The sequence below is a fragment of the Capra hircus genome, chromosome 12 (genome assembly GCF_001704415.2).
Source record: "Capra hircus breed San Clemente chromosome 12, ASM170441v1, whole genome shotgun sequence".
NCBI lineage: Eukaryota > Metazoa > Chordata > Mammalia > Artiodactyla > Bovidae > Capra > Capra hircus.
The window spans coordinates 50,390,134-50,411,959 of record NC_030819.1 but is presented as its reverse complement, the minus strand read 5'-3'; the positions used below and the strand labels follow the sequence as shown (position 1 = coordinate 50,411,959).

Genomic DNA, 21,826 nt, shown 5'->3' with positions numbered 1-21,826 from the left:
ATGAACTCCCATTTTTTCCCTTGGTGCTTTCTACCTTTTTAAGAGTATTTTAGAAACAGATTTTCTAATATTTAAAAAAATCAAAGTTCTTTACAGTCATTCACACTATATGATCATTATTGACAACCGTCATGAATGGTATATTGTCATCCTAATAGATCCCCAAAGTATTAAGGATATTTCTTCCCTCACCCCCACCCCAATCTGGTGATTTTAATCTGTTCTTGTTACAGTGGTCTTGGGGAACAGGAACCTCAGCCTTTCCTGAGTACCGCTTGTGAGAGGAGACCGATGACATCAGACCACTGGCTTAATAGGGTCCCAGGGGATCTGCACACAGTGAGTGAAAAGCACTGACTTTTGGGAAGTGTCACCTTTTCAAAGCATCTGAGGTCTCATGGACACACAATATGACAGCTGTTTATCAGGCTGCTATCTAGCCCTGGAATTACATTGGGTGGTTGTTCTCAAAGCTCCAAGTCAAAATCACTATCACCTGGAAACTTCCTGAAAATGCCAATTCCCAGCTCTACACATTGTCTACTGAACAGGACCTTGCTGGGGGTAGAGGGGGTGGTGGTGGTGTGCGGTGGGATCCAACAATTTATTTTTTAAACTTTGGACACACCACATGGCTTATTGGGATTTCACGTCCCTGACCAGGGCATGGTAGTGAAGGCACTGATTCTTAAGTTCTAGACCAACGAGCTCTACCCTGCGTGCCCTACACTTTAAAAATTCATTGTTTTATTTTTAAAAACTCTTTTTACTGATTAATCAATTATAATTTATAATTGCTCTTTGAAAATAGGTTTACAGAGAATTACTTTATACTCTGGGGGTTTTGTTGGCATTAAATTTTCAGTGTTTTGGTACATAGGTTCCTTCCTTAAGTGAAAAAATATGCAGAATAAAAAAACCCCTATTTACACAGGCCAACCATGCTGTGATGCTGAAGATACGGTTTTATATGGCCAATCGACTGCTTTTCATTCCAGACTTTATTTTCTGGTCAGTGAAAAGAAACTTAAAACAGTAACTTTGACAGTTAAATAAAATGGAAGATGTATATTTAATTCTAGAAGAAGGAAGAAGTGGTGTCTTATTTTTCCCTGTCACAAATCTTACAACAGACTGCTGGGCCCCACTGTGTGACTTAAAGGCCCAAGAATTTTCATTTCTTAACAAGGTGGTGCTAGGGACCTGGTTTTCCAAACTCTTAAGGTACTCTTAATCTCTGTATACGAGTTCACAATGAAATACTAGTTATAGAAAGTTTTATAAGTCAAATATATGACTTCAGGTGTTGAATTCTATCCTAGCAAATTATTTGTAACAGAAACCTTGTTTGTTCTTTAGAAAAATATATGCTATTACTTCCTATTTTCTAACAATGAATTTACTTCCCCCCCAGGTGAAATCATTCTATGGGAGAAATTAATGACAAAGGAGAAATGAGCCAGAAGAATCTTGTTTTATTTTTCAATTTATTACCACTCCGTTATAAACAACCTGTGGATAGATGAGCAGTCATGACAGTTTATCCAGGTTTGTTTTCCTCAATTGTATACCTTTCCCTGGCACACTGACTGACTACCACAGACCCAGCCCCCACCCCCTGGAACTAGAAAGTGGTGTAGGTTAAAAAAAAAAAATACCCCAAGTAACTTACAATTTTGGGTTAGTCCTCAAGATAAAGGAACTACTTATATGTTGTTATTACCATTTTCCAGCCCACGAGTAAAGCTCTTTTGTACCAGTTGGGAGAAGTCAAGCCTGGAAAAGAGCTTCATTGCTTACAGATCGGCAGAGGGAAGTGGTGTAGACGCCCTCATTGTCCTGAGCTTACCTAGCAATGTTTTTCAGAATGACTTAAAAGGGTTTATACTGTTTTATGCTGTAAAACAGATTTTACTACATTCATGAAAATTTTCTAAATTCTCTTAAGACTTTATATATTTGGCCATGTGGGATCTTAATTCCCTGATCGGGGATTGAACCTTCACCCCCTGCATTGGAAGCATGGAGTCTTAACCACTGGACTGCCAGGAAAGTCTCAAATTTTTCTGAATTCTTATTTTATAGATCACTTTTTGTTATTCTCATATCTATATCCTACGGTTGCAAAGATACTATAAGGCATTAATCATAAAACACTCTAAAGTCTGTCAACTTTCTGTATGCTAAAGTCTTACTACTAAATAAACTAGCAAATTCTCATATGACTTAACTCTGGAAGTGTAACAGTTCCAAGTAGAATTTTAAAAGTAACACTTGGGCTTCCAATTGAAACTTCCTGACATTCCACTGAAGAAATTCTACAAATTTAAGATGAGAATGTCTAGCAAAGGCAGTAACTCCCCATCCAGCCACATTTATTGGTAGGTATATTAGATGCTTCTCTTTGGTGCTGGTACCGTAAACAAGGATATATAATGTGCTTTCTGTTGCAGCCACATTCATGAGAGTTGACCAGGTCTCTGGTAGGTTAAAATGGACTCAAGTTTGCATTATGTCCTTACCTCAGTATATACACTGGAAAGTAGTAATTGCTGAGGAGTCACGGGTTTTAGAGTTAAGAGAAAACTGAAGTAGAAAAATGTGTACTAATGGCTCTTCAGTGAGTCTGGGTAATGAGCAATGCAATCCCGTTTGTAGTTGAGATGATCTGTGGCCCTAAGCCCAGTTGTAGTTATGGGGCTTGAGATGGCTTTGGTTTCTACTCGCAGCAGTAGCAGCAAATCTGCAAACCTTTGATAAGGGTACTCCTTGAGAATTGGGTTTTTCAGAGCAATCATTATACACACATATGGAAGTATTACCTGAAGGATCTGATCTGATTAGCTGCCTTGTCAGTTGGCAGTTGAGAGGTTCAAGACCTCATCATCCTGAAGCCTCAAGGGTCAGAATTTCCCCACCCAAGGGCACATCTGTTTAGGTTCACCTGCTATAGACAGAAGTGAATTTAGATGAAAACTATATTAACCTGTATGGCTCTACAAGTGGTTATATTCCCAGTGCTCTTATAAAGGTGTGCTCTTATGATATTGGGAATGTTCTTTAAAAACTCACTTCTCTTACAATCCTGGACCAAGAGCACTGCTGCTGACAGATCTCGCAGCTGTGAAGTCAGATGCAGAGGAGTACAGGATACAATACAGTTGAAAAGTCTAACGCAGGTATTGCTATTGCTAAACCAGACATTTCACATCACCTTTTTGTTGAAGTCCTGAGACTTGAGATAGAAAATAGACAAATGTTGTGTTTTATTGAGGACACTGTAGGAAAAGTCAGTTTAACCCTGAAATATCTAGACAGTGTATGTGGTTTGCTCTAAGTATCCACAGGTTCTGCCTGCGTCTAGGGCAGAAAAAAGTTCCCCAAAGGCACACCAGGAACCCTCTACATAGAATTAACATTAACACCTAGCCATTTACTTTGTTTTAGAAACTGTTAGTCCAGAGATGATTAAAAGTAAAAGGTGGGACTCAAAGGGGTTAAATGCAGATACAACATATGATTTCATATAAAGGACTTAAGCATCCTTGGTATCTGATGGGGTTCTGGAACCCAGACATTTCTGAAAATTTTTCATTAAAATTTAACTCCGTATATAACCAATTGGACTTAAAGATTTTATACATTTCTATAATCCAGACATCTTGCTTTATTAGTTTGCCAACTATTTCTTGAAAGAATGGAAGCCTTAGACCTGTGGGAAATCACTTGACAGGAGGCTCAGTGTGGCTGGTCTTCCCAGCATTCAGAGCACAGACCATCTGATGACTTGGGTCCAAGCACAAGGTTACAGTTCACATGTAGTATCACCTTTTACGCCTCATGTAATGTCCCAGTTTGTTTTTTTCTGCTATACCTCAGATTCTGGTTTATTTTCTTTGCAAACAATAAAGGATAACTGCACATATATAAAGCTGTCACTTACTCAGGATCAATGTCAACAGCTTGTTGGAAAGGTCAAACCTTTCTCGAGTTTTCTTTAGATTTGTCCTACTTTGAGGGCTGCAAACTCACACCTTATCTTAGTGCCTGGGTAACTTAATGTAACATTCCTGCTGGGGCTTTTTAACACAAAAATTCACTAGGGCTAGTAAAAAAAATTTTCAACTTAAAAAAAAATTTTTTTTTAATTTTTTAAAATAATCCTCATATGTACCATTCCACATTGTGGAAAAACATAGTCTGGACACAACACTGAGATTCAGAACACTTGCACAAATACTTACATCTGTGTTTTATGTTAGACCCACTGTGTCCCATCTCAACAGACTATAACAGATGACTGGCCTTCAATGCAAGAGGCTTACAGAAGAAACTTTAAATTTGGAAATGTTAGCTGTGCCAGAATTCCAAATTGCTTCAAAGAGTAATTAGAAACAGGTCTTAAGAGTAACTCTTCCAATTCTTGCTGGTCACTGTAGCTGTACTCTGTATGCACCTATTAGCAATTTAACCTGTTGAAAGGAAAAAAACAAAACAAAACAGCATATATTTCTAGTTTCCCTTAGTTAGAAGAGAGGAAAAAAAACCTTGTCTCTTTGGCAGGATTCTCAAATTGGTTGGTTATCAGTGTAGTGGCTAGATTATCATTATTTTAATGAAAGATCCAAGTACTTGACCTTTTAGGTTACTCCCTTATTCAGTCTAGCTAATGATCATACACGTGGAAATTAAATATCAAAGTACACAACATACAGAGGTGTACCATGGACATCAGAGGGTTAAAGCCCATCTCAGATCCAGGCAGGAACACAACAATCCTGAAAACTTGAAGAAACACTTGAGCAGTGACACTAGATGCAAGAAAGCATTCTCACCTTAGCAGAAGGTGCTTCCGTCAGTCTTATGAACATTTTATTGAGGCCTGCCACAGGGCTGAACGAGTAAACAAAATGACTGTCCTGGGGAAAAGAGCAAATGAAGATGAGCATTTTTGTAGACAGCCATCTTTATCTAGAAATAGCCAGACTCCAGACATCTTTAGACTCTTAATGACAGAAGAAAATACACATTTTGTTGGCATTTCCTTATAAGGCAACATGCTGTGATTACTTTTCCCTTGACTTAGATACCTTCATCTGGAAAAGCAATATAGAGATAAATCCTTCATTAATATGTATCCAGTCATATATATACAGCATGAGTATTAAAAATCTTCATAACCAGTTAATTTTAATTCAGCCTAAGGAGAGACATTTGTATATGGCAAGTGAAAATGAAGTCGCTCAGTCGTGTCCGACTCTTTGCGACCCCATGGACTGTAGCCCACCAGGCTCCTCCATCCATGGAGTTTTCTAGGCAAGAGTACTGGAGTGGGTTGCCATTTCCTTCTCTAGGGGATCTTCCTGACCCAGGGTTCAAACCCAGGTCTCCTGCATTGTGGGCAGCTTTACTGTCTGAGCCACCAGGGAACATCTTCAAGGGCATTTTAAATTTAAAAAAATTATAGTAAAATGGTCACTACATAAAAATCAAAAATTATACTAAGAAAACTAAAATACAAGCAGCACAGTGTTTGCATTGGGATTTTTTGAAACTTTTGACAGCATGCTTTTCTTTTTGAATTTTAAGTGAACATTTGTAATTATAATGCATTTAAAGGCATATTTAAAATTAGTTTCTAGACCATGAGAATTTTAAAACAATGATTACTGGGTTACTGCCATTTCCAAAAACTGCAATTAATAGAAGAATTTATAGGTCATTTCTGGTTTTGATTAGAATGTATTAATCAGTAATGAGAGACTTACCAGAAAAACAGGAAGTTGAAATTTATCATTTAAAACAACAGCTTGTACACTACATGGTCCACAGAGGCGAGCAATGACCTCTTTACCCAGAAAATTTGCATGGAAGATAAACAGCAGGACGCCAGAGCCTGAATCGAGGAGATGTAAATACAGATTTTAATTTCCATCCGAAGACAGCACCTTGCAGAGCTTGAGGGCATCGTGAGAGCCTAAGTGCACAGGCCATCCACAGGGGAATCCTATTAGAAACCGTGTTCATGAAGGTCATGTTTATGTTCCTGCCAACCTGAGTGACTGGGATCCAGGGGCAGAGTGGTCCTTAACTCTAGTCTGACAGACACATACTTGATCCAAACAAAGGATATGACCAAGGGACTCTAATCAATTTGCTGGCATTTGTTTCATGGTTATCAATATAAATTGTTTTCCTTCAGTTTTAAGAGCTACACACCCCTCAAGATACCAAGGTCAATGTCTGTCAAACTTGAGTACTTTTAAAGGTGTTGGCTGGAAGTCCTGGTCCGGGTGGGGCTTTGAGAATAGACTGAGGAGACAATATGCCAAGTCTCAAGTGTCAGAATAGCTGGGTATCTTGGTAAGATTTCAGATGAGTTAAAAACCGTTGTTAGTGGTTGCAGACATTGTGCATGTGCAGAAAAAGCCATGTGTAACCCAGGGCTGTCCAGCTGCACCAGAGCACTGGTGTGGATGCCTAGCAATGCACACGGTCCACTTGGACAGTCAAATCCACAGCTGACTAATAACTAAGATGTTAGGAATGACTGGCTTTGATTGGTAGAGCTGTAGCTTAAGTTTCCATTAACAAATATTTAAACAAAACATTTCAAACCAGTTGATCTTAAAGGAAATCAACCCTGAGTATGTATTGGAAGGACTGATGCTGAAGCTCAAATTGTTTGGCCACCAGATGTGAAGAGCAGACTCACTGGAAAAGAACTCCGATGCTGGGAAAGACTGAGGGCAGGAGGAGAAGGGGGCAGAAGAGGATGAGATGGCATCACTGACTCCATGGACTTGAGTTTGAGCAAACTCTGGGAGCATAGAGGACAGAGTGTGGCATGCTGCAGTCCATGGGGTTGCAGAGTTGGGACACGACTGAGCAACTGAACAAGAACAAACAAAACAAAAGCCAGAACCCAACCCAATTCCCACCTTTCAGGCCAAGAGAGTGCTGTCTCCATTCCATATATTCGGCACCCGTGTCCTAGAGGCGGCCATGGTCTCACCTGCCAAGTAGCTGTTAAGCATAAACTCATAGGAGGCAGGACTGAAATTCTCATCTCTTACTACTCAGCTTTACAATGGGGCAACACATTTTCTTTATTCTTCATCTCTTTAAAAGGGCAAGACTCAGTGATAATAAAATTCAAGAAAATATTGGTTCTGGGCTTACCGTGTTGAAAGCTAGATTTCAGTAAATTTTAATAAAAAGTATTATTAAACTTCTAAAACAAATGTAAAGACTGCTGTGTGGACTCCTCAGGATCATCTACAGTGGTATCGGCTGCATCTTGTTCGTACCTATTTTATGTAATTAGTATACATGATGGAGTTTGTTAAGGTTTTCTTCAAAGAAACGGTTATTAATGTTAAGAAAAAGAAGGCTTACCTTCTGGTATAGTCTGTGGGGGTCTGTAATTGAAATCCATCGAGAAATCTGGCCCCTCACAGAGGCGATGGCATGCTATTGGGAAGACTGGTTCCAGTAGTGCAAGACGTGCTTCAAAGTAATCCTTGATAGTTTCTTCAGCTACTCTAGAAAGTCTAATAAAAAAGCAGAGTAAAAGCTGTTCATGTAAGAAAGAATCCTGAGGCGCAAAACAATCGGACTAGTGAAGCCTCCCCAGCACCATCTTGAAAAACTCCTGTCCCTTGCTGTTTGTTCTGAGCACTCCTACCGGACACAGTACACATCTGTCTGTCTTAGATGTCCTCTTATTCCCCCACCCCCCGAGTCTTCTGCGTTGTGCCAGGCACACAGTTGGAGCTGAACACAAACTCGTCAAATGAGTGCATGAATGATCAAGGAGAATCAGAAATAAGAATTCTGCTAGAAAATAAAGCCAAGAATTGTCACACAAAATCTTGTTATAGTACTTGGTTTAGAAAGCAGTCAAATAAAATGATTGGTGCTAATTCAGAAAGTATTTTGAGACTGTCTTGCAGGTAAAGTGTAACTGACCTGACCCAAACCCCCCCTGCCACCTTCCAAAAGATGCTCTGCTTTAAGGAGCATAAAATCCCCAAAACCATTTACTCACAGATGTGAAACAAAGCCCAGCATGCCTGGACCCTCAGCCGTGGGCAAAGCAGGCAGGCTAGTCTCTCTACTTGGTGGCCACCTATAACCAATACCTGGCTGCTGAAGCTCTCAGGGATGGCAGCCCAGGTTGCCAAAACACCCCCTTATGCCTTTTTTTGGTCTCTTGTCTGAAATTTGCCTGTATCTGGAACGAGAATAACCATCTTTCAGGCGTGAAGATCCAAGTCCTATCTTACCCTTGGTGGGCGAGGAGGAGAGGGGCTCTGCTACCTGACAGAAAGCACCTCACCTACAATAGTACTGCTCCTGAAGCTCCTGTTACATGTAAGCAAGAGAAGTAATAAAAAGCTACTGAATTACTTATATGGACTTCCAATAACATCTAATGATTTTTAATTCATTTGAAAAGGCAGGAACTTGAATAACTAAACTGTGATAATTTCCAGACAATGTAATAACCTCAGGCTGCGTAAAGACGGGAAGACAACATGAATGCTTATCACAAAGATGCAAACCTGGAAAAGGGCAAATACTGTATGAGTCCAACTAGCAGTAAAAACATCAATGGTCTCCAGGGTTTGGGCAAGTTAACAGGTGGAGGAGCACAGAGGATGTTTAGGGTGGTGAGTTGAGTGTGTGACAGGGCGATGGTGGGTACATGTCATCACATTCACCCAAAAACAGGATTTGTGACACCAAGGGGAACCTCGGGGGGCTCTAAGTCAGGAGGATGTGTGGGTTAGCCATGATGGTGGGTCCCCATCACTGGGGGTCCACTGACTGTAACAGCCTCACTGCCAGAGTAGGACAATGCATGTGGGAAATCGCTACTTTCTGTTCAACTTCGCTCAGAACCTAAAAACTGCTCTCAAAAATTTTCTCTCTTAGAAACAATGAAGTTTAAATGGTTTTAAGAAAATCTCTGGAAGCCAAGTGAAGAGTGTAATTAAGATTTTAAGATGATACTCCTAGATAGAACGGCGTTAAATTTTAAGGTTTCTAAGTCCTCAATAACTTTCAGACTTTGTACACCATTTTTAAAATTCATCTTCTTAGACCAGAAACCCATCCTGACTTGTACTTATCTTTTTCTGAGCTTACATACACACTGTCCATTACATCCAGGGCATACTCCTCCCACACTTACGTCTCTAAGTGGCTCTTCAGCAGGTCGTACACCAGCACGTTGTTGCACTGCTTTGCAAAATGCAGCGCACTGTTCTGGTGCTTTGACAGAATATTGCAGTCAGCTCCACATTCAATGACCAGCCGGACGATGTCCGAGTTTCCTCTTTTACAAGCCTGTGTCAGGAGTAAAAATTACTTAGCTGTGATCAGTGTCAGTTCCTCTCTGAGCTGAGAGTTCTCCATGGAGAAGGATCCCTGGGGTTGGAAACTGGCTTGGAAATAGAAGTCCTGTGGTCCTCTTGCGACTGTCCCTCCCTTCTGCTTCTCTGCCATTTCCCTCCCGATTTGAGTTTAGCCTGCCTCTCTCCTGAGCTCAAGATTCACATGTTAAACACCTGAGCATTTACAGTATGTATAAAAATCCTACCACAAGTCTGCAAACCAATCCATGCCACCCACTGTAATGGGATATTTCACAGCAGCATCAGAGGCCAGCCTCTATTCTGATGAAGTCTTTCTCAAGGGTAAACTTTTTGAAGGCTCCCAGCTGCTATCTGAATGAACTCCTACTTCCTTGGCATAGTAGACAGTTTTGTGCATCCCCCCCACTCCACACACACCCTTTATGCTCCTGTTTAAATATCTGTTGTTTAGAATGTACCTGGTGATTTCTCAATAAGTTTTAAATTCATGCTTTCAGCTGCCACCTATGCTCTAAACATACTTCAATAGGAACACATAAAGGATAACTAAAATTCAAGAGGGTACCTGAACAAAATAAACTTTTCTATGAACCAAAAATGAAACAGAAACACCAGCAGCGAACAAGTTTTAACCCCCAAGTGTGGAAGAATGGCAGAGCCCAGCACAGCCTCAGGGTCCGGACCATGGTGAATGAGGGGTCTGACCATCTGCCTGACTCAGGAAAGAAGGTTAGAAGAGGAACCGCAGCCACCACCCCCTGGTGAGCTCTCCCTTCACGGAGGAGGCGGGAGCCACAGCCTCCACAACAGGGTCACGACCTGCTGGGTGGACAGCACCTCAGGCCCCAAAACCTGGAGCTGTGGCTGGGGGGTGGGGAGCTTCTCCAAGCTTCCACAATCCACACACAGGTGAGGAAACCTGAGGCCAAGGAGATGAAGTCACCAATGTGAAGTAAGGAATCCCCGTCCATCTGCTCCATGCCCAGGTCTCTGCAGGGCACACCCTGTCCCCTTCCACTGACACGGTTTAGCCCAGCCGACCTAGATCTTCAGCATGCAGCGGAGCCAGCTGCCAGCTTCCCTCCAGGGCTCAGCTTGAATCCACAAACCTTGGCCATCAGGGTACAGAGCCCACAGCTCCCTGTGCTTCCTCTCGTCAAACCCAGTAACTCCATCTTTCTGGGTCTGTTCTGTCACTCAGCTGCAACCCCTTCAAGTCCACAGACTGTCTTGTCCCCGTTGATCACCAGCCCCAATACAGTGGCAGTGGGAGGTCCTGTGGAGAACATGCTCCCAGGGAGGCATTTACCTTCATTAGTGCCGTCTCACCATTGTTCTGCTGGACGTTTACAAAAGCTCCTGCTTCCAAGAGAATAGCCACAGTAGTTAAAAAGTTCTGTTAAAAAAAAAAAAAAAAAGGTTTTAATCCCCTCAAATTCTTTACAAGTAAGATATTTCAAGATGTTTTCAGATTTCTAGCCATTAGCAAAAGTACTCAGATTCTATCTCATGCAGGTTGGTGAATACCACAGACCATTGCTTCTGCTCCTCCCTCCTGCCCCTGCCCTCCAAGGTCCCAGGAGGGTCGGGAGCTGCACGGAGTGGCCCCTCCCGCTGTCACCCTGCATAGCCGCACACCGTCTGCCAGCAACTTCAACCTCAAGTTTAACTACTGGTTTCAACATAAAGAACCTCTTCATCTCAGTCCTTTAATAAGATAACATGGGAACATTTTAATTAAATTATTAACCAAAGGAATACTTTAGATTAGAAAAGATTTTTTAAAAATCTAAGAATTAATATTAATACCTTAATCAGAAGTTCTTTTTCAATACAAATCACCTTCAACTAGATAGACGATATTTAGAAATTTCAAAGTACGACTGTCAATAAAAACACTGATTTATGACAAGTCATAGATGAACTGAACTAAAGTTGTGACTGTGTGACCGGCACACTGCTCCACAGACACAGATTCTGTCTCCAAGACTAAGAAAGCACAGCATGCTGCGTGGCCTACCTTCTCAGCGGCGTGGATGAGTGCCGTAGTCCCGTTCTTCTGCCGACCATTCACCTTCGCCCCCTTCCTGAGGAGCAGCCTCAGCAGGTCGTCCTGCCCTCCTGCAGCTGCGAGCATCACCAGTGTCATCCCGCTTGAATCCTGCGTTGGTTTTGTTACCCATGTGGTAGCAAAAGTGTAGGAGAGAAAGAGCCCAATGAACATAATAAGATTTGTATGAGTGCATTTAAAATAAATGCACAATAACTACATGAAGAAAAAACCCAAAGAATTTGGTTTAAGAGAAGAAACGATGAGCTGAATGAATGTACAGTAGATATATTCCTCAAAAAAAGACTCAAAATGTTAAAATGTCAATTCTAAGCCAAATTAATCTATTTTAATGTAATCCTAAGGGATTAAACCTAAAAAGTCCACAATTAAAGCAAGAAAAGTAAAAAAGAATATATAAAAATATTTTCTAAGCAAGATGAGACAACCAAAAGCCATAAAGGAAAAGATCAAATGTTAACTACCTAAAAATAAAAATCTCCCCAAGCAGTAAGACTCAAAAATGTAAAATGGAAAGGGTTAATATGCTTCTATTAAAGTATCCTTTTAAATCAGTGTGAAAAAACTCAGCAACAATAATAACAGATTGGGAACTTCCCTGGAGGTCCAGTGGTTAACACTGTTTCCGCTGCAGAGGGCACAAGTTCAATCCCTGGTCCAGGAACTAAGATCTGGCAAGCCAAGGGCATGGTCAGGGAAAAAAAAAAACCCAGAACAATAGAAAGAGGGGCAGTTGCTGTAAATAGGCAACTATCAATAAAAAACAAATGGTGACAAAATAAGGAGTCACTTTCCCCTCAAAATGCAGAGGTTAAACCATAGACAAAACCAGGCATATCATGGTAACTAAAGGTCATTATACAGGGCTGGAATTACAAGAACTGTAATTCTATTATACGTTTCTACAATGTTTGACTCTTATAAAGTGAACATGTATTACTTTTATAGTTGAAGAATAAACCTGAGTTATTTTAAAAGAGCTATTTTCCATCTTCCTTTCATCAGATTTTTCAAAGACACTTCACCTCTTGGTCCAGGTTATATTCTTCACTTGAATTAAGTGCAACCTTCACAGTAACATAATCCCCATTTTTCACAGCATCCCTCAATAAATCTAAAATGAAAGAAAAGATAAATTAGGTTTTCAATAACTAGATTCATGAAGAAGATCCCTATAATTCCCAAACTACTCACTGCTTGGAATCACATCCGCTGTAGTAACATTCTCATCTTCTCCATCAAGATGCTTCTGGAAGTCCTCCAGTCTCATCCACTCCAGCTGCAGATCCATGCCCAGACTCAGAACCTGCTGTCTGCCATCTGGGACACAGAAGAGCCTTATTAAGATATACTTTTACAGACTGTAATAAATACAATGCCATTTTATTTAAGCATATGGTGTCCTAACCCAAATGTTACACTTTATGTCATTATCTGAGTCTCATTAAATTTCTGACTTTCTTTGGGTAGTAATATGAATTGTCCACTTTTAGATATCATACATGAAGAGGCATAAAGACTAATAGGTATCTTATTAACTGTAAAATAGTAACATGAATTTTAGTAGCTGAAAGAAAGCGAGAAATCACAGGGCTTCAGTAAGAGGAAGCCCTGTGATTTGTTCCTTTGGCCATTCTTCTTGGACAGCTGGTCGGCCCTCCCCAGCCAGAAGGGCCAGAGACAGAGGGTCAACCTTACACAAGGGATGAATGTACACTGCTTCCAATATTCATGTAAGTCAAGTCACTCTAAATATAAATAAGTCATTGCCTGTGATCCTGTCAGACTTGGCTCAAGCTTCACCCCCTGCAAGTACTCGCACCAAACCCCACAGCACTCAGGGCCCTGAGATACCCCACTACAAGTGATGCAAGTGCTAGTTTCCACCCTATGTCCGACCCATGGACTCATCAACACTAGGGATGAAAATCTTTATTCCCTACTGGCAGTGGAATAGAACACATCTGGGAAGAACTCAAAATGGCTGTACTATTTTAAACAGTGAAAGGCACAAATGTTTGATGGTAAGAGTTAAAGGATTTAAACATGACTAAGAGGAAGAGGAAAAGATGCTCAACATTGCTAATTATTAGAGAAAAGCAAATCAAAGCTATAGCCAGTACCTCCCATCGGTTAGAATGGCCATCATAAAAAAAAAATCTACAAACAATAAATGCTGGAGAAGGCATGGAGAAAAGGAAACCCTTCTACAAACTGTGGGAATGTAGGCTGACACAGCCACTATGCAGAACAATATGGAGGTTCCTCAAAAATCTAAAAACAACTACTATATGACCTAGCAATCCTACTCCTGGGCATATATCTAGAAAAGATGAAAACTAATTTAAAAAGATGCATGGAGCTCTATGTTCATAGCAGCACTGTTTGCGACAGTCAAGACATGGAAGCAACTTAAATATCCAAAATGTCCATCGATAGATGAATGTTATAAAGAAAATGCGGCATGTGTGTACACGTGTGTATATACATATATATACCCAACGGAATACTGCTGCTGCTGCTAAGTCGCTTCAGTCATGTCTGACTCTCTGTGACCCCATAGACGGCAGCCCACCAGGCTCCCCTGTCCCTGGGATTCTCCGGGCAAGAACACTGGAGTGGGTTGCCATTTCCTTCTCCAATGCAGGAAAGTGAAAAGCGAAAGTGAAGTTGCTCAGTCGTGTCCGACTCTTAGCGACCCCATGGACTGCAGCCCACCAGGCTCCCCTGTCCATGGGATTTTCCGGGGAAGAGTACTGGAGTGGGGTGCCACTGCCTTCTCCAAATGGAATACTAGTCAGCCATAAAAGAGTGAAATCATGCTGTCTACAGCAACATGGATGGACCTGGAGATGACCATACTAAGTGAAGTGAGTCAGACACAAAAAGACAAATATTATATGGAATCTTAAAAAAAAAAAAAGATGCAAATGAATTTACTGACAAAACAGAAACAGACTCACAGAAAACAAACTAATGGTTACCAAAGGGGAAAGGGGAGGGAACTAAATTAACAGTTTGGGATTAAAAGATACAAACTCCTATATATAACATAGATAAACAAAGACCTAGTGTATAGCACAAGGAGCTATATTCAGTATCATGTAATAACATAATGGAAAACAATCTGAAGAAGAATATATGTGTATATATGTAACTGAATCACTTTGCTGTACAGTTTAACAACACTGTGTATCAACTATACTTCGAGAAAAAAAAAAGTTAAAAAGGATTTAAGGACATCCCAACACAGAACCAATCCCATGGATGGAGGAGCCTGGTAGGCTGCAGTCCATGGGGTCACTAAGAGTTGGACACAACTGAGCGGCTTCACTTTCATGCATCGGAGAAGGAAATGGCAACCCACTCCAGTGTTCCTGCCTGGAGAATCCCAGGGATGGGGGAGCCTGGTGGGCTGCCATCTATGGGGTTGCACAGAGTTGGACACGACTGAAGCGACTTAGCAGCAGCAACAACACAGAAAGAGCACAGCCTTGTCCATGTATGACTGCGTAAGTCGCATATACTTGCTGTACCTCACTCCCTGAGTAACAACAGTAGTGGACATTCAGAAAGGAGTGTTAAATTCATGAATCAATACATTCAATCCACACACAAAAATCTGTGAGGGAGCCATGCTACAAATAAGGAAAGCCATGTGTGCACTGACATGTGTCTGAGTCCTCAGCTGCTTCCCCCCCAACTCCCCCAGGGAGACTGGGACTCAGGACAGCTGAGGGTTCACAGATACTGAGACAGTGCCTCCAGTTACACAGAGCCATGATACTAAGTGGGATCACGATGAAGCCAACTGGCCTAAAATCCTAAGTTCATTGTGTTCATTCCTACCAAGCACTGAACCCAACATCTAGCAGTTTTAACTTTTTCTCTATTTTAAAATAAAAAATTAGACATATACTAAAAGAATGTTATGATGTGAATGAGCCTCTGTGAATACAGCCCTTACTGACCACAGAACCCTGACGCTAACCCTTAGATAGCACACTAAAAAGCAGAGACATTACTTTGCCAAAGGTCTGTCTAATCAAAGCTATGGTTTTTCCATTAGTCATGTATGGATGTGAGAGTTGGACTATAAAGAGAGCTGAGCGCCAAAGAATTGATGCTTTTGAACTATGGTGCTGCAAGTTTTGAACTTTGGACTTCAAGGCGATCCAACCAGTCCATCCTGAAGGAGATCAGTCCTGGGCGTTCACTGGAAGGACTGATGCTGAAACTCCCAATACTTTGGCCACCTGATGCGAAGAGCTGACTCATCTGAAAAGACCCTGACGCTGGGAAAGATTGAGGGTGGGAGGAGAAGGGGACGACAGTGGATGAGATGGCTGGATGGCATCACTGACTTGATGGACATGAGTTTGAGTAAACTCTGGGAGCTGGTGATGCACAGGGAGGCCTGGCGTGTCGCGGTTCATGGGGTCCCATGGCGTCGGACACGACTGAGCGACTGAACTGAAGCCTTACAAGTGGCTGGATTCCACCTGCTCCTGCTTTACTGGGTTTCCACACCTGAGCTTGTGAGTGCTGAACCCTGGCCGTCCCCCCTCTTCTTGGGATACTTCTGTCTGGTCTGGGGACTGAAGTGATGGTGGGGCCCAGAGCCCAACTGCTTCAAGGAAGACTTCTTTGTAAGTTTGATAAACTCTTGCATATGAAACCATCTGTGCCTAGTATTAAATTTGAAAGACTACTTTAAATGACTATTTCACATTTTTTAATAGTAATAATATCCAATTTTTGTATTTGGGTCAGTTTTGTTAAACTATTATCTTTCTAGGAATTTCCCATCTCATTCAATTTTCTGGTTTATTGCAAGAAAATGCTAATAGAATTTTAATTGCTTTAATCTGGATGCCACCTATAATGGACTCTCTTTTCCCCCTGGAAGTACTTTTTAAGTTTTCATTCTTTTTTTCCCTTAGCACTACCGGAGGCTGGTCTACTCTATCAGTCTTCCAATGAACCAGCTTCTGGCATCACCAGTGCTCTACTGCGGGAGAAGGTCCCAGCGGCCACCACATCCTCCCTGTCCTCCGGCTGTATGTTCCGCTCACCGTTTCCACAGGAGGAGCAGCACTGAGGCGCATGTGGGCTGGACTCGGGGCTCCCCACACTATTAAGTGGGGGTGGTGAGGGATACTTATTCTGTGGCACACAGGCCAGGCCAATCAGAAGCTCCCTGCTTGTAAAACCTGCCTCCCCATCCAGGGTGGCTGCCTCTTTCCTGGGTCTCCCTGCCCTCTGTGAACTAGGTCGGTCTCAGGTTCTATCCAGAGCTCCCCAGCTGGCTGGACCAATACCTCCTAGACTATCCTTTGTTGACTAGTGTCTCAACAGCAGTGCTGCTGTTTTGACATCTGGGCAGCCCAGTCCCCTCCGTATGCTGGCTGAAGAAACTAACCCAGTTTCCAACCAGCTGGACAATCGTGGTATCAAGGATCCCAGAACCTCGGTGTTTGCAATAAGAGGTCACCTAACATCTAGCTTGTTATATATCCCCAAATATTTCAAAACTTCAACTGTTTTACAAGATTTATAAATTATACAAAGTTTTATCAGACAAATCTCTAAACCCCTGCCCTAGTTATAAATAAATAAATGTACTTTTATTCCTCTTCTCCACCACTACGTATTCTATACACAGACCTCGCCTCCTCAGCTAATTTCAGTATTTCAGAACAGACTCACAATATAACCTCATTTAGTGTTTTTACTACAAAGTTGAAAGGGAAGAATACAAATAAGTCTGTATTTTGACAGTTTTCTGAAAGAAATCTAGTAAGATACACAGACAGCTTGCCAAGAGGAGATAAGGTAGCAAACCAGAAATCTCTATAATTGTAAATGTGCTGAGCTATTCTAGAGGGAATCAGAAAATAGATTCGAACAGTTTTCTACTCCATCCTGAGACCTTAACAACTGCGGAGAGGAGAGGAAGGTGAGGAGAGAGCTCTGCACACAGCCCTGAGAAAACTGCACAGTCACACACCCTCACCAGGACTCTCCTCTGCTCGGCTTGCGCTGTCCAGAACTTCTTGGTCACCTTCTGCAGCTATATATGCCCACGTGTCAGTCTCATCTCTTGTATTTCTTCTTTCTTTAAGTAACGGCTTGTTTTCCTTGGCTTTGTGGTCTTCTGTGACTTTACAGTCTGGTGGTATTTCATCTCTTTTCCGATTATTCTCAGGAAAATCATTTTTTTCTTCTGGAGTTAATTTAAACAAATCAAATGCATTTCTGATTTCCTTAAATGCTACTGGAAAAAAATAAAATTGATTATGAGTCACTAATTTCTTTGTAATCAAAAGAAAATCTGGGTGTTTTTAAAAAAACACCCAGATATTTTCTTAATTCTTACTAATATCTGCCTTGGTTAGAAAGCCTGATCAGGTTGACTATCATAGCCATGAAGCCTTTCCATTCATCTTTGTGTTGGCTGCTCCGTACTTAGGACAGCCAAAGTGAATGGCTCTTCTTCTGGCGGTCTGAACTACTCGCAGTTTTGACAAAGGCCACTACAGCCCATGTGCCTCAGAATAATCCTAGTCATGTCACCAACCACCCTTCTGCCGAGACACCGCCTCCACCAGGCCTGGAAGTGACCTAGTACAAAAATGACTTTTGGCGGAGACTGGGAGATGAAAGGGTGTCAGCACACTGACTGTGGCCCAGCAACACTGCACCTGATGCCTGTGACAATCCACTCGCTTTAAAGACAAAGCAGAGAGAAGACTGGCAAAGCAGCAGATCTGTAATAATAACCCCCAAAAGGGGTAGAACAGAACAGAGTGAACAACTATAAATTTTAGGTATACAGCAGATAGGTGTTTTGTTTAAATTCTGAATTCTTTTATGTTAAATAGGAATACCTTTTCAACAGTACTTTTAGGTGACATCTCTCATTTATCTTCCTCTGTAAGAACTGCATAGGCTTAAACAGTTTTAAACACCTGTAATAAACTATAGTTTGCTTCGAGTAGAGGTATCCAGGTTAATGCACAACATGGTGTGACCAGAGGAAAAGCAAGCATTATATGAATGCAGTGCTAACCAACACAAATGGAACCTTTTCTTTTTTCAGTAAGAAAGCTAGTCCAAATAAAGCTCTCATTCTATAAAGATGTATCATTTCCAAACCACACTGAAAGGAACCTGAGCAATTTACCAATTTTGTTTTCTACGTCCCTTGAAGAAACCTCACCAAGTATATGACACAACAAAACGACATATGCAGAACGTAATACCACAGTGGCAGCACTGAGGCTGCTTGTCCAAGACATATTTAAACTCTGAATATCCTGATTATTTGCACAGAACACCAATCTAGTAACAAAAATAGAGAATGGCAAGTGGAACATCTCATTCAGTGTTCAGAAATAAAAGCATTAACCATTCTTTCCTTTTTCCACAGGTAAGTCCTTTTTTCCACATTTAAATCTGAAGGCAACTGAATTCTGGTATTTTCCCAAGCTACTGTATGAAGAGGATGCTGAATCCATTGTAATACAGCATAGTGCAATGTAAAGACTCATGTTTGCCAATTCTGACACACTCCCAAAATATACCCCCAAATGCAATTTTATTTCTGTCCTGGAGGCTGGGTGCCAAGGATCAGACAGAAACACAGGTACATATAAGCTGCAAGGTTATGGTCAACAGACTCTGAAAACTGGAAAACTGCAGACACAGTGAGGCCGGCAGAGTCCCAGCCATAGCACCTTTTGGACTTGGGGTGGAAGCAGGTGGGTTTTAGCAGCAGGGATACTGAAAATCGGACTCCAGGAGTGGCCTTCTGAACTTACGGAACAGACTGAACATTCACAGTAAAAATGTACCTGAAACTGACAGATACTCAGAGGAAGAAAAAGTTTCTAACTACTTCTAATCTTACATTTTGAATCTCCAGTCACTCTCTGAAGAGAGGCTTAGAGTTGCAGTATCACTATGAAGAGGCACAGTCTCTACATCACTCACCTGCACACAAGCCATCAAAGCTGTTCCTTCCCAGATTCCATCAACCCTGCCACTTCCTGCCAAGTCTGAACTGAGGCTTAGAGCCAAAACTCACTTTTAGTATTACCTCAGGTACATAGTTTGTGGGAGAACACTCAAGAAATCATCCATCTCTTAGAAATCACTGCTTCGAGTTGCTTCGAGTTGCTTCGAGTAGAGGTATCCTGGTTAATGCACAGCATGGTGTGACCAGAGGAAAAGCAAGCATTGTATGAATGCAGTGCTAACCAACACAAATTGAACCTTTTCTTGTTCAAAGAACTTGTTTTCCAAGTACTTTTTGGTGTGTGAACTGAAATATCCAGTTTTATTCAAACATTGTAATGGTGAATGTTTTATAAAGTACTTGTTCTAATACTAACATGTACTATAAATTCTTAATTGAGTTATATCTTGATGTGGTCAAAATGTATATTAACTGTATTTATACAAATGACACAGAGCTAAGCACAATAAATTGATTAAACAGAAGTTTATCTCAGCATCTACTATAAGAGATACTTATTTACTTTTCTGTCAAAACTAATTTCCTGTCTCTTTAAAGATTCCCACCAGAATCTAAAACCGTAAATTGACTATATTTCAATTAAAAAATTAAGGTTAAAAAAAAAATGAAGATAACATATTTCATCTCATATCCAACAGGAAAAAGAACAATGTGGTTAGATGGGGGAGGAGTTAGTTATACTAACAACAGACATTATGTAATAAATGAAGATTACTGGTAAACAACAGTAGCATAATGTTCTCAAGTCCCCAGTAAACAAATTTTCTACTCAATGACATTGCAGGTTAGAAAAGAGTCTGTCTTCACAATGAACTAGACTCTTTGTCTGAAAGACCAACATAAACGACAAATGTCACTATTCACTCACTCTTTAATGCCTTGGGCTCTTTTCGGCCTTTTTCTTCCTTGTCCAAGTCTTGCCTTTTCTGGTATTTTTCTTTGGGTTCGTATTTTTTGGTCTCTCTCTCCTGAAAAAGACACATGTAAGACCCCAAACACAGACAGAGCTGATACTGATTCTGAAAACTGGGAAACAGGTTTCTGGCATTAGGACTCCCTTCTGTGAACTGTGCACAGGACCCCTGACGACGACATCTTTGTTCATGTCAACTGCGTCCTTGGTCAAGTTTACCCCCAACCTCGACAATTCACAAAATATCACATTCAAAACCCAACACCAAGTTTCCTTGAAGAATTTTTTATTACTACTAATAAAATTCCAAAAAACTTCATCTACGGTCCTACTAACCAAACATAACTGTTTTTAATTCTCCACATTGTCCCTTGGATCTCTGTAACTTTACAGATAACTTTATGTTTAAAATTTATTTTTCTTTATTTACACTGCATAAGATATTTTTACTTGACTGTGTTCCTATGTATGTATGGTTTTCTTCACCGTAACATTTTGTAAATGTTTCTATTTTTGCTATGCTGACCTCATAATATTTCAGTGGATATTTAACAGTCCCCAACTATTATATTTTCTTAACTTTTTCCCTCATGACTAGACAGGCTAGTATAGCATTAGTTTAATAATAGAACAGGACCCCCATGGGGCCTTCCCAGGGCAGACCCCCCTACCGCACACCCCATATCCTCTGCTGCAGCTAACCACTCTGGAGAACCGGGGTAAGTGTCTGGTGCACATTTCCTGTATAGTTTTACAGATGTGAAATCCCCCACCAAAGGGAAGGTGTTAACTGCTTGAGGACCATTAAGACATGGCCCTCCCAGGCCTAATGGAGTCTAAGGATCAATATTAACCCTGTGACACCACTGCTTAATCTCACCATCAATGAACCAGAGTTGTGCACAACTGATCACAGGTCCTGCCACCCTCTCCCTCCCTCCCTCCCTCCCCCCGGGCCTTTAAAAATGCTATGCTGAAACCCTCTGGAGAGGTGGGGTTTCCAAGCAGGAGCCACACCCATTCTCCTTGCACTGGGGCCTCTCCCATAAAGGCTGACCTTTCCTTCGTCACAAGCTGGGGTCGGTACAGTGGCCTCACTGCACTCATGTGGGATCTTAGTTTCCAACCCGCACCCCCTGCAGTGGAAGACGGACATCTTAGCCACTGGACCACCAGGAGAGTCCACTGTGGTTCAGATGGTAAAGAATCAGCTTGCAATGCAGGAGACCGGGGTTCGATCCCTGGGTCGGGAAGACTCCCTGGAGAAGGAAATGGCAACCCACTCCAGTAATCTTGCCTGGAGAAGTCCATGGACAGTGGAGCCTGGCAGGCTATAGTCCATGGGTCTCAAAGAGTCAGACACAACTGAGCAATGAACACACACACCAGGGAAGTTCCAGAAGTGGTATATTCTTAAA

At 41.4% G+C, this 21,826-nt stretch overlaps 1 protein-coding gene and 1 long non-coding RNA gene across 5 annotated transcripts in view; one reads left to right on the top strand and one right to left on the bottom strand.

Annotated features, from left to right (window-relative positions):
* MPHOSPH8 (M-phase phosphoprotein 8) overlaps positions 1,471–21,826 on the bottom strand; it is a 48,685-nt gene continuing 28,329 nt past the window's right edge. Inside the window, exons 4-14 of one of the 4 annotated variants that reach the window (XM_013968186.2) lie at positions 20,364–20,463; positions 17,465–17,731; positions 12,649–12,774; positions 12,480–12,568; positions 11,404–11,544; positions 10,693–10,779; positions 9,200–9,354; positions 7,399–7,553; positions 5,769–5,896; positions 4,836–4,919; positions 1,471–4,472 (exon numbers count right to left, since the gene is read on the bottom strand). In XM_013968186.2, coding sequence (XP_013823640.1) covers positions 4,431–4,472; positions 4,836–4,919; positions 5,769–5,896; positions 7,399–7,553; positions 9,200–9,354; positions 10,693–10,779; positions 11,404–11,544; positions 12,480–12,568; positions 12,649–12,774; positions 17,465–17,731; positions 20,364–20,463 — 1,374 coding nt within the window. In that variant the 3' untranslated portion in view covers positions 1,471–4,430. The remainder of the gene's footprint in view (positions 4,473–4,835; positions 4,920–5,768; positions 5,897–7,398; positions 7,554–9,199; positions 9,355–10,692; positions 10,780–11,403; positions 11,545–12,479; positions 12,569–12,648; positions 12,775–17,464; positions 17,732–20,363; positions 20,464–21,826) is intronic. The other 3 variants (XM_013968188.2, XM_013968187.2, XM_013968189.2) reach the window with 3 other exon arrangements.
* LOC108637296 lies at positions 17,739–19,956 on the top strand. Its single transcript, XR_001918931.1, has 2 exons — positions 17,739–18,284; positions 18,887–19,956. It is a non-coding gene; the product is annotated as an uncharacterized LOC108637296 (long non-coding RNA).